We start from the raw sequence: 13,150 nt of genomic DNA, 5'->3' as shown, positions 1-13,150 counted from the left end.
ATCCAGATGTCTCATGCAGTATTGCTGTTTGCACCCAACATTGTATTATAGTTCAACATTCTGATTTATTCTTTGTGTTATTTTGACATGTAAATGGCCTTACAAATATTGACAGGGTAACCATTATTCCCACCCTTTATAAAAGACACATTCTTTTGAATGTGTACTTTCAATGTTTGTCGTAGATGTTCACTTTGTTTGGTAGGTTGACCTCTTCTGCATTTGCTGATGTCAGTGTGAAATATGACATATTTTTAGACTTTTTGTTTTGATGCAAACACTTGAACAGAGAACTAAAAAGATTTTCAGACCCCCCATTCTCTCTCCAGTTAGAACAAATGCACAAAACTATGTACATTTAAAACCCTCCAGGTAGGAGCAGTTGCTTCATATCAATGGCTGTACCACTTTACATTGAGAGGCGAAAGGCTGTCTGTAAAAGCCAGCTATTTTAGTTCCTTTTCTGAGAGGAAGCTTGGCTTTGAAATCTGTAGGCTAACCTTAGCCAGATGGTTACCTTCATGTAGCTTTCTTATAACACCTAACACTCGCTCCATTAGATTAGTTGCTCCATGTAGAGATTTTTTCCTTAAGTACTGGTCTAGATGATATCTGGTAGCAACTACTTGGTGATCTTTCACGTTTGGAAGGTGCAGTAAGCTGGGTTTTATGTCCAGGTACAGGTCTTCCTTTAGAGCCACCTTTTTCAGGAGGATTTTCGTACAGGTATCTCCATGCAGCAGGATTTGTTTAGGACTCTGCCCTTCTCTTACGTTTACAGGACCTTCTTGTATTCTCTGTAATCGATGAGAATAAGTCTTCCCAGCCTTTCTTTGCCTTCATTGTAGCTGGTATAGATTTTCCTTTTTCTGCCCTTATTTTGCTTGCCTTCTAAAGATCTTGAGATACTTCACTTAGCCTGGGAAAATTTTGTCTGTCAAGTGATCCTAATGTCTGTGGCCTTAGTTTTACTAATACTGATTGAGAGACCACAGAGGTTACAAAAACACTGCAGGGAATAAGTTCTATGAGGACCATCTGAAAGCTTGCCCCTCTACTTGATCTCCTTGCCTAGCCTACAAGACCTCCTTTCATTCCACACTTGTGGATTTGTCGCACATCTGCAAAACAAATGGCATTAGAATATCTATTCTAAGGACCTGAACCTCACCTGTGACCTAAACGGGACATATTAGAGGGATAGATATGTCTCCGATTCCACTGTCTGTCATACAGGCTTCTTGTCCATGTGAAGAAAGGCTCATCTTTAACAATGTTCAGAATTAACTGTGTATGGGAAATCCACATATTTACCCCCTTTTTAGTGCCTGTATACTTAATGGATTGTGGCAGTCCATCAACAGTTGAAATGTGCAAGCCTGTATCTTCACTATAAAATTCTTTTGGGTATTGATACATGTCAGCAGTATTTTGTTAAATTTGGAGTAAACGTGGCTAGGCTTAAAATGGCTCTTGGGCCTTGTAACTATGTTTATAAATGTAGTGTGTGCGTGTGTGCGTGTGTGTGTGTGTGTGTGTGTGTGTGTGTGTGTGTGTGTGTACGCACGCATACACATGGCTGACCCCTTATGAAACTTGTAGCATTTCATGTTCATTTGTGCTTCAGTATTGGAAGGAAAATATAAATGTTTTCTAAATGTTAAACGTTTGCAGTTTTTTTATTTTAAAAACTGCATGTTGTTGAATTTGCACGTAATGGTATTATGATTTGGATGTCTGCACATTTACTTGTTTTCTTCTCTTGTGACAGAGTGGGCAGAGCTTCCATGTATTTGACCAAGGACGGTTTGCCAAAGAGGTACTTCCAAAATACTTCAAACATAACAACATGGCCAGCTTTGTGCGTCAGCTGAACATGTGTAAGTAGTATTACTGACTGCATAAGTGATTCTTTTAAAGTCGTGAATATTTTTCTACTACCATATGCTTATTTCCAGTTTAGCGTTTTATGCCATTGCCATTTTTATTGGCAGAGGTAATGCAGTTTGTGCTTCCTGTGTGGAATCTGCCACTTAAATTGTGTGGAGAGTGGGCTGTGTGGATCTTTTAATTTGTGATCCCCCGATTATTCACAAATTGCCTGGCCCCTGCCATTGCCCATTGCAGAACACAGATAATTCAGATTTATCCCTACCTAGACGACATCCTGATCCTGGTAGACTGCAAAGATACCCTTTTCTACCCATCTGCTATTCACCATGTCCCTTCTACAAAATCTGGGGTTTACCCTCAAGCTCCCAAAGTCATCCCTAACCCCAGAGCAAGACCATATATTTATGGGTTGCAGAATCAGGACAGACCTAATGAAGGCTTTTCTACCCCAAGACAAAGTCAGCTCTCTCGCCTCCCATTTCAAAACCCTGCTGCAGACCATGTAATCACTACAAGGCAATTTCTAAGGACCCTGGGCCTTATGGCAGCAACCATCCCTATGCTGACATTTGCCAAATTGCATATGCGAAAGCTACAATGGTATCTTAAAAAAACATTTGGTCCCAACACCAGCATCCCCTAGAACAAGAAATCACACTCTTACCCTCCCTAAAGGCAGAGGTTCACTGGTGGATTCAACAAGTACAGCTCAATCACGGCCTTCCCCTTCAGCCCCCACTTCCTACTCGGGTAATGCATACAGATGCATCAGACTCAGGATGGGGAGCCACATTGGCATCCTACAGGGTTCAAGCAGAATGGCACCCTTCTCTGAAGGTCAAACACATCAGTATGAGAGAAATGACAGCAGTTTTCCTGGCCCTGAAAACCTTCAGCCCCCTGTTTCTACCAGGTGTGCTCCTAATAGTTGCAGACAACACCACAGTGATGTGGTATGTCAACAAACTGGGAGGGACAAGAGCTTACCTCCTATGCAGACTAACATTGTGGATTTGGGAGCTAGCCTCTCGCCACGACCTGTCTCTACAGGCATCCTACATCCCCTCGTAGGACAACAAACAAGCAGACCCGCTGAGCAGAATATCCTCCCCACAACAAAAATGGATGCTGGACAGGACAGTCTTCCTGGATATAGTCCACTGGTGGGGCATTCCTCAAATAGACCTGTTTGCCTCCCCCCAGAACAGATGACTGCAGACCTTCTGCACGAAGACCTACTCCCCTCTAGCCTGGACAGTAGATTCTTTCAGCATCTCTTGGAAGGAGAAGTTTCTATATGCCTCCCCCGCCCCCTTTCCACCGATTCAAAAAGTCCCCTGAAAATCAGGAGACACAAACCAAAAATCTTGTTGGTGACTCCCTACTTTACTGGCCAAGGCACCACTGGTTCCCCCTACTTCACAGTCTAGCCAAGGGCAGTCACCACAAATTACCCTACAAGGTGGATCTTCTGATGCAACAAAAGGGAACTCTCATCCACCCACACTTGCAGATGCTGTCACTGACACTGTGGGTGATAAACTTTTAATTCCCTTCAGGCACCACTACTCTGAGGACGTCCTTTCAGTCCTGAGGGAGGTCAGGAAACTTACTACAAGAAAATCATACTTGGCTAAATGGGAAAGATTCTCAAAATGGTGTTGGGACAAGGGTAGGGACCCATGCATTGCAGACCCCCCCCCCCCCATCCTAGCTTATATGTGTCTGCTTATAAAAGGTGGACTATCATACTCTTCAGTAAAAGTTCATCTCTCTGCAATCTCAGCCTGCCTACCCTTAGAACCACTCCTGCTAGCCAGGCTTGATGTTAAGCTTTTCTTAAAAGTGGTCCTACACATTAGGCCCCCAACAAAATCCATCCCATCAGCCTGGCACCTGAACTTCATTCTGGAAAAGCTAACCCAGCACCCTTTTAAACCTGCTGGGACAGCTACCTTTCAGATGTGTACTTGGGGAAAACAATCCTGCTAGTGGCCATAACTTCAGCCAGAAGGGTGTCAAAACTACAGGCTTTAATGGCCTTGTCCTCCTTGCATGACTTTCCACAAGGACAGGGTAACACTTGGAACTAACCCCTCCTTCATGCCTAAGGTAGTCAATGATTTGTCTTTAAACCAGTCTATTCACCTGCCCACTTTCCCCATTGGTAGGAGAGGGGAAAAAAGGATTCTTCACTCCCTGAATGTACACACAGTTGAGATTCTACCTGGACAAAACAAAGTCCATTAGGAAATCCACTCCACTCTATTTCATACCACCCCAGTGCCATGGCCTGCTGGATCAGAAAAGCCATTTGCTTCTGTTACTCTCACCATGGCAAAAAACTCCCACTAGAAATCAAAGCTCACTCCACCAGAGCAGTGGCAGCCTCCAAAGCCTTCAGAGCAGTGGCAGCCTCCAAAGCCTTCATCAAACGTCTGGACACTGCTTCCATTATGGAAGCAGCTTACATGGTCCACCATACACACCCTCACCAAACACTACAAACTAGACAATGTCTCCAGAGCATGAGCAGGATTTGCCAGGGGCAATCCTACAGAGAGTCTTGGAATCAACCTCTTCTTCCACCACCCTTCCTTTCAACTAAGCTGTGGTTCTCTCCCACAACAAAAATACTGCAGCATAGAACTAGGAGGACATAGAATAGTTGTGTAAAATCTTACCATAACCATAGATGTCCTTCTCTTCCATGTTGCAGTATTCCCTCCCACCAAAACCTCCTTCTTTCATTACCCAGTACAGCATACCCTTAGCCTCCTGGTACCCTATTCTCTGCACTGGGAGCCTATGGAAACTACATAAGGGCACTATGGCCCTATACCTGACATCACTGGCATACGCTCCTGCTTGGGCCTTAAAGTTTTGAGGTCTTTCCGTGCAGATGCCACATTTAAGGAACCTGGTTTATGGCCCTACATGTGACGTCACATGCAGCTGCTACAGCCAAGTTGAACCTTTTGTATTGGTGCTGACGTACGGGTCGCCTGAGGCGGAAAATCCCACAACAAGAATACTGCAACATGAAGAGGAGGACATCTATGGTTATGGCAGGATTTTACACAACTTTTCTATATATTTGTATGTATTCACTTGTCAGTTTTGGTTTGTACTGCCTTCAATATATGTTATTTGAAAGTTTACATATGTAATTGTATTATTCTTTTGTGGTGATTACCCAGTGTACTGTATTATACAATGAAACAAACATTTTCGTATTGGGTAGAACTGGGTACTTGTAGAAGGCGAGAGGTAGCTGCAGTGTACTGATAGCTATACTTGTATCAGTGACAGTGGTGCAATATGTAGTAAACTTGCCTTTGGTGCTGGAAGATCAGAAGACCCCTCCCCCCTTACTCCAGATCCATGAATTTCCATTACTGTCCATTGCAGCATCGAGATGGGGGGGTGTGCTGCATTTCTGAGTATCCTGTACTTTGGATGAGATGGCTTGAGTTGGTGGTAGTTCAGTTTGATGTAAAGGTTCCCATAACATCTATTTAAAGAAAAAAAAAAAAAAAAAAAAAAAAATGGGGAAGCTCCCTGAAGACTTGGTCAAAGTTTCTAAAATACCACTTGGCTCTTCCCAGGTGTGCAACCACTGACCTAGAATGTTATTGGTTAGTCTTACTTTCTCCGTTCTTTCTTTGTTGACTGGATGGTGGTCTTATTTACCAGTACTGCAGCAGCCTAAGCTTATGTGGTTCATGTCCTAAATAGGATGCAACAGGTGGCCACCTTCCAAAGCTCCAGGGCACTGTTTACATGCCTAAACCATTAGTCATCTCAAACTGAGCTGACTAAAAAAACTCTTGGATGCCAAATCCTTCAGAACTTTCCTGCTGCCAAGTAGATCCTCTGAGGCCCACACAGGAGTACTCAGTGGACTGCTAACAATGTTCTCTGGCTGGACAGATAAGTTCTCTTTGGTGAAAACTTCCACATTAACTTTTAGTTGTTAGGCATAGTTTTTTTTGTGAGAATAACACTTCTGTAGCTTTAAAATAGTTGTTATATTGATTGCAATGCTACTTTTAAACAGGAGTGAGCATTTTTACTTTTGTTGCAAAACATTATTAAAAACTACATTTGCTGTGGAAAAAAACTGTTATGTTTTACTTTTTGGGGCTGGGGAAAGTGTTTTAAATGCGTTTTGCGTCGGGGGAACTAACTTTTTTTGTCTACATTCACATTTTGCCAGCTATGTGGAAAAACTACCAGTCTCTTAGCTGGACCGTCTTCCGGCCACAAAAAGAAAAAGTTAACTAGACCAGCATTTGCCATCACAACAGGCTAGTAATTTGCCATAGGTGCAAGGCTGAAATTTGTGACTTCATCTTGTCATCTGTTGAATCTTGCAAGGATTAAGCATCTAATACATCTTCTGAAGACTTGTCTTTTGTGGTTCATGCTTTGGTTTCCTCACATTTTGGCTGCGACAGTGACTTTTACCTGAGGATTCTAAACACTGGGATTGGCCAGTTGCAGCTGGTACAGGATTCCTTAGCACAGTTACCTACTTGGTGTATTGCCTTTTATCAGCATTTTACTCCTGTGCTGTTCGTGTGGGGGGTGGTAGAGGCAGCATTGCCTGCCTCCTGTTTCGTTTTTTTTTTTTTTTACATCTAAACTTTTGGTGGAAGTGGTCTTGGCTCTGTCTGACTTTTGTCATACTTCATTTTTATAGTGCTCACTTGCCTGCTTCATGCTGCACTCTGTCTCTGGTGCTGCTATTGGCTTATAGGATAAGGCTTGAGATGTTATGTGAGACTGAGTCTGCATGTGCCTGGATTTGTGGGACAGGGGGTGAGTTTATGGTTAAACTCTCTTGCTTTTATAGGCACAAAATATGTAGGGGTTGATTCTGTTCTCTGGTTGTTGGCTAAGCTTACAATTGGCTAAGCTTACAATTGCCTTTCTGGGAAGTTAGCCTAGTATTCACCTGTAAATATATTAGTTAGCAGAGTATCCGCTACAAAACCAGTAGAGAGGCCGAGATTAACAAAGGGAAGGAAATGCTTATCTGTACCTTATTTTGCACTAAGTAAGAAACCCACTACAATAGCAGGGCTGATAGAAATATATTTGGATAGACCTGAGTCAGTGTGGTAAATTGCAAAGGGATTTGAGTAACAAGAGAGTATGTAGGGAATGATGAAGTTAGAGATAAATGTATTTGGTGAGATATTTGACATTTCCTCGGGATCCATGGTTTGACATGTTGAATTGAATTGGTTCAGCAAGCTTTCAGAAATATTTTACCAGCTTGGACCCTGCTAGGGAGAATGTGTTTGTTTTCCATTGGGAATGGTCTTTCTACTTTTACATTTGGAATGTGAAAGCTGCTTTCTAATTTTTCAGAATTCTTCTATGGTGAATGTGTTCACTTAACTGAGGTTCATTTATTGTTTTTCTTTGTACATTCCTGAGAATTTGTGTTCTGATTTACTTAATTCGGCAACCTTAAGCTGAAGTCTCAAATTTATTAAAGGAAAGTCATTCTGTCTGTGTGGACTGCATTATGCAGATGTAAAAGAAGTATTGGCTGCTGAACAGGGTGTTAAAGTGACCTGGTGCTCTTTGGGCTTGAATAGTCCTCTAGGTGAAAAGTGCCACACTGGAAATCGTTCTGACTAGACATAACTGTAGATTAGTAATGCCACCTTTGAATTTTATTGTCACATGTTTGCCAAGAAGTATAAATGTGAAACCTTGTTAAGGGTGATTTTGATTCTCATTGAGGGAATACAAATACAATTTAGTAGATGCCTAAACATGTTTAAGATCTTAACTATTCTGACAGGCCTCATTTGTCATTCACTACTGCTCTGCTTTGTAAGAAGCTGATTATGCTTGGGGCTCAAAGCTTTACACATTTGAGGAGTTAAGGATCTTGATAGGTTTTGATAACTTGTTCTAAAAGATTATTACGCAATAGTAAGCTTTGTTACCATCTTGGCTGTTGTAAAACTGTGAGATTTCAAATTCATATCTCGCCATTACTCATTTTGGGGTAAATCTCTCCATTCGTATATCCACGAAAACTGACAGAGCGAACACAGCAGCAATAACTGAAATAGTTATAAAAACGTGTAATAAGAGGTAAGCACTTTCACATAAAATGCTTCTTCAGACCTATAAAATAACAGCATAGCAAAAATAATATATACAAACTGAAAAATTCAAAACATCCAATAAAATAGCCTAACCAATTAAGCATCAAATCCTTCTTAAAAACATACAACCAGAACAAAAGCAAGGAACCAGAAAAGCTTCCATTAAACAAACATCAGTAGAATGCTACAGTCCTACAACAAAGCTACTTCGGCAGTCTGCGTTTAAGTACGGCTTAATGGACACTCGTTCATTCAGCCCAGCACCTCTATGTGCTCTTAAGATGATTATCCAATTATTCTCCCTGAATTCTGTAGTATTACGTATATTGCCTAACCTAATACTAGGGTGAATGACATCGATCACCCTAAATGTGAACTGGTGTAAATCACCTCTTTCACTGACATGTTTCGAAAGGGCATTATAATCAATGCCCTTCCTAATGCTATAGATGTGTTCTCTCATTCTTTCACGTAGGGAACGATTAGTCTTCCCCACGTAGAAAGATTGACATACCGAGCAGCAGGCAAGATATACCACATTGGTTGACAATTGGCATTCACCTTGAAAGCAAAATCTTTTTTAAGGTCAGGATGAAAAAAAGATTCAGAAATGTTAATATACGTACAAAAGTTACATTTCCCACAAGGTAGAGTAACACCTATGCTGAGTGCATTATCGTCCAACTTCTGATTACCACATAACATTCTTTTTATATTGAATCTATTTCTGAAAATAAAAGTAGGGTTTGTGCTTCCTTTAATTTTGTTTCTACTGTTGTGGCATCTGTTGCTGTGAATGATATAAATACCGCACCTTTAGTTAGTAGACCATCTCTTGGTGTCTCTGAGACACCAGGACAACCTCTGAATCCGAAGGTGTTAATAATAATAAGAAGCTAAATCTGGATAGAGTGGTAAGGCAGAAAGACAAAGTTAATATTTTTAATCAGTCAGACAACTTGCCTCATGTTGAGGTTTCTCCGGGTGATCTCCCTTTTCTGTTGCCTGTTCGAGTCGAACAGTTTGGGAGACGGAGCAGGTCCATGAGTCGGGGCCGCCAGACGAGAAAATTCTCGGGAGAAACTTCGCAGAGTCAGTCTCTGAAGAAAATATGGGGGAAGGTACCCAATCTTTGATTATTAACATCTCATCTCATTGTTTGAGTGATGATGAACATAATCGTTTAAAGGTTTAACCTTTATCCCTTCTGATAACAGTAAATTGACTGACACAGTGTTAGACCTTAAGGTCTTCTGTAGAAATGTAATGCTACGTTATTATTATGGCAACATTTGTTCCACTGGACAAAGTGATGAAGTTAGGTTTCATGTCCCTGAATGTAGGCAACTAAGTTCTTTTATTCCATTGAATCATCCCCTTGTCGAGGCATATTCTAAACTTACTGAAGATGGTATTTACAATTATTTTAATGAATACTCTGGTTCCTTCAGACCTGGCAAGAAATTCAATCTTGGTGTCCATGAAAGACTGGCATTGAATTTCCCTTAGAGCAAATGTAGATATTCGTATTAGACCCGCAGATAAAGGAGGTTCTATTGTTGTGATAGATGACCAACAGTATATTACCTTTATGACTGAAATGCTTAATGATAGCTCTTTCTATCATAAGATAGATCTTATAGCTGTGCGTAAGATCATCCACATGGTCTCGAAGTCGATCATAGAGGTCTTTAATTTAGGTCTGATATCTGAGGATACATTTAAATTCTTTATGGTGTCTGATCCTTTGATACCTGTTATACAAGGGTTGCCCAAAATCCACAAGAATTTGAGGAATCCACCTTTGCGTCCAATTGTTGCTGGGGGTGGGTGGATAACTGAACCCCTATCAATTTTCATTGAGAAACATCTGAGACCAGTGATCACTATGAATAAGGTGGTCCTTCCAAGATTCGAAACAGCTTCTCTTAGACTTATATGAATTGTGCATTTTCAGAATTTTTAGGGTAGGTTTTCTATTAACTAACTCAGTAAGTCAGACCTGTTGCTCATTACTCAAGTGCCGTACCACATTCTGTTCCACTGGTTGCATTAGTAGCACACTTAAGCTTTGAAATATAGATTAGCTTATCAATAAATTACCGGAAATGCTTGTTTATGCCTGTTTAGTATCAAGCAAAGGAAAATATTGCATTTTGACTTGTTCATTTCTGTAGTATAACACGCATACTTCTGCTGCTTTTATAGCTTTATTTAGAACCTGCAGAGCTGTGCATGTGCAAGTCTTTTCAGTCAGAGAAATTTATATTTGATAACCAGGTGGTAGTTTTTTTAGTAAAAGTTGTGTAATGTTTGTGTATACACAGTGTTTTTAAAATAAAACTAATTCTAATATGTGCTAGTTTAGTGCATAGGCACACACTGTAACCATTTGAGACATTATGTATTTTATGAGTTTGCCAGCTTTAAGGAAGAATGAGTTTGAAACTGTGTAGAACAGGGTGGGATAATTTTTCTACATGTATGCCATTGGTGTGCTAGGGGTATATTTATCCACTATTTAAAAAAAAAAAAAACAGTATTCTGTTTAAGGTGGTTTACCAGCTTTTGTCTAATTCTGTGAATAATTTTATTTTTGTAAGATTGAGGGACTGATGGTTCTAGTTAGCAAGGACAGTTTTACTGAATCTTTGTTTAAATGGAAGGCTAAATGAGGGGGCAGCATTACATTGTAGTGTGACTGGACAGTAACTTTGATTCCTAAAAAAGTAAAGAAGCGGACTTGATTTTCAGTTGAGCTTTAAGGAAGTAGGAGTGGCTAGCTAGCATTTTGAAAGGGAAGGTGCAAAGGAGGAAGGTTACTAAGCCTTTACTGTTACTGCTGCGCCTCTCTAATAAAAGTTAAAGGGCTATCCACCTCTAGGTGCGAGTGGAATAAAATTACAAATATTGTTTCTGATTTGAATCCTGTGTGAAGAGTTGTGTGCTGATTGGAAGAGCATATTCCACCTTGTACTTAGAAGGCCTCTGTGGGACTGGGGCGTTTGGTGTAGTAAGAGTAATATTCCCTGAGTTGGGAATTGATGTGGTCAGTGTGCGGCTTTTAAGTACTTCTAACTGAAGAACTTGTGCAGTTTGGATAGAATGTGTGTAAGGGATTGCTGTTAATTTCTGCCTCCTTCATTTAGGCTTCAGGCTGATCTCCCTGTCATAGTGCTTGTGCAATAGCGCATCATCCCATCACTGTTACCTGGCTGTCTCAGCTTAACTGTAGTGCTTGTTGGCCCATTGACTTGTAACACCTTGTAGTTAGCAATCCCATTGGCAGCACAGAATACAGCACCAGGAGCGGTCATGTGCATGGCAGCCAGTCAGAATTCTGTAGCTGTATCACCACCTTTGACCCCCCAGGTATAGGTCAGTGTTTTTCATATTAAGTTGTACAGTACTAGGTTAATAATTTGTCCTGTAGTGGATGCTTGTGTATTCAAAATCCACCATCATGGTGGTTTCCTAATTGAAAGCAAAAAAAAGACTGGTAATTGGTTTCTCCCTAGAGCAACGTGTCCAGAAACTCCTTGTTGGTCCAGTGACGGTGATAACTGCATGGAATGTTGGGAGGGAGGGTCTGAGTTCATTCCCCAGACCTCTCTCTCATGGAATACAGGGGTGGGGTTTGGATTCCAATGCCTAGACCATGGTTAGTGTTTTCCTTTCCTACTGAGCTGTTAATACAATACTGGGGCGATCATTTGTTCAGTATTAAACTTTGTGGGATCCTTGATGTTAAAGGTTCCTTCATCTGTTATGCTACCAGACTGCATGTTGAATGTTGGAACATGTTCTAGTCAGGTTTGTAAGTATACTGTCATGTAGGCATCCTTCTTCCATGGCGAAGGCCTTACTGGTAACTATATGGCTGTTGGCATGTGGTTGCATATTCTAAAGCCATGTGCTGGGTCAGTAAGTAAATTATATTTGTAAAAGTGCCTGTAGAATTATCTGTAAATGAGTTTTCCAAGTACTTTGTAGACTGGCTATGGGTTAGAAATTGGTGTAAAGTTCATATGGAGTGTTTGGAGATGGTGGTGAGTATTTCAGTCGAGAGGAAACTGTTTTACTGGCCAGGAAGAGATTAAAGAGTTGTGTTTGGTGTTTGACTAGAGCAGGGGGTGTCCAACCTTTTTTGGCTCAGGGGACACTTATGCAAGGTTTGGGGGGGGGGCACATTACCATGTCCAACATGTATTCAGTTTAAAGCAGTTTGTTAAAGGAAATACTTAAGATAAAACGTTTGAGGGCCAGATTGTGACCTTAGGGCTGGACACCCCAGAGGCTTTGCTGATGTGTAGAAATGTAGGATGAATGCTGTGTTTGTTTGTTTTTTTTTTTTTTTTTTTTTTTTTCCTGAATTTATTTTTTTATAGACTTTGAAGATATGTCTCAAAAGTAAGGGAGGTGTCATGTCTTGAGACAGAATATGAATGGGGAGGGGTGAGGTATGGCTGAGTATGGATGAGGGGCATAGTGGAATTTGCAGTGGTGGATATTGAGACTGAGTCTTCAGGAGGAAGTGATGGAGATCCGGAAATTTGGAGAGAAATGTAATCCATATTTAGCCTGAATCTGTCAGTTTTTTTTGTCCATCTAAGTTCTCGCATGTATTACTAAGAATAGTTTTGGTTCAGAAGCCATGGCTGTGACTTTTGTTTATAGGTACTTTTTCTTCTTCTTTTACACTAATTTAATTTAATTTTTGCTTCGCTTTGTAAATGATAGGAATAGTTTTGGGGCCCTTGGATGTTCTTTGTGCTTAATTGGTGCAGTATTGTCTACTGAGACTTATGCATGCAGGATCTAAAAGGCCTGTCTGTATAGCAAAGCTTTCACCTTGCCTCTCCTGGCATAGCAGATTTGCTCCCCTTCCAGCATCAGGATGTTGGTGGTAAAGTGTAGTTAGGGAGCACCGTGTTCAGTTCTTCTTTGCAGCAGTCTGAATGCATCATACTAGACAGTTGTGTTGTCAGTCCATCTTATCCTGAAGCCAAGCCTTTGAGTAAGGACCCTTTTGAGTTTTCTAGTGCCTCTTGGTTCTCTCCCCACAGTTGACCATCCAATTGCCACCAGCTCCTCTCCTTCACCAGGTCTACCAAACCCCCCTT

The 13,150-nt window shown here is 41.0% G+C and overlaps 1 protein-coding gene across 2 annotated transcripts in view; it reads left to right on the top strand.

Moving 5' to 3' along the window:
* The window catches only part of LOC122798613 (heat shock factor protein 1-like), a 538,873-nt gene that overhangs the window by 45,233 nt on the left and 480,490 nt on the right, over positions 1-13,150 (top strand). For both annotated transcript variants that reach the window (XM_044067693.1, XM_044067694.1), the window contains exon 2: positions 1,772-1,880. In XM_044067693.1, the coding sequence (XP_043923628.1) occupies positions 1,772-1,880 (109 nt within the window). The remainder of the gene's footprint in view (positions 1-1,771; positions 1,881-13,150) is intronic.

This window comes from Protopterus annectens, chromosome 3.part1 (assembly GCF_019279795.1).
Source record: "Protopterus annectens isolate FY-2018-M chromosome 3.part1, PAN1.0, whole genome shotgun sequence".
In the NCBI taxonomy this organism is placed as follows: Eukaryota; Metazoa; Chordata; order Ceratodontiformes; family Protopteridae; genus Protopterus; species Protopterus annectens.
This window is presented reverse-complemented; position numbering and strand designations above follow the sequence as displayed.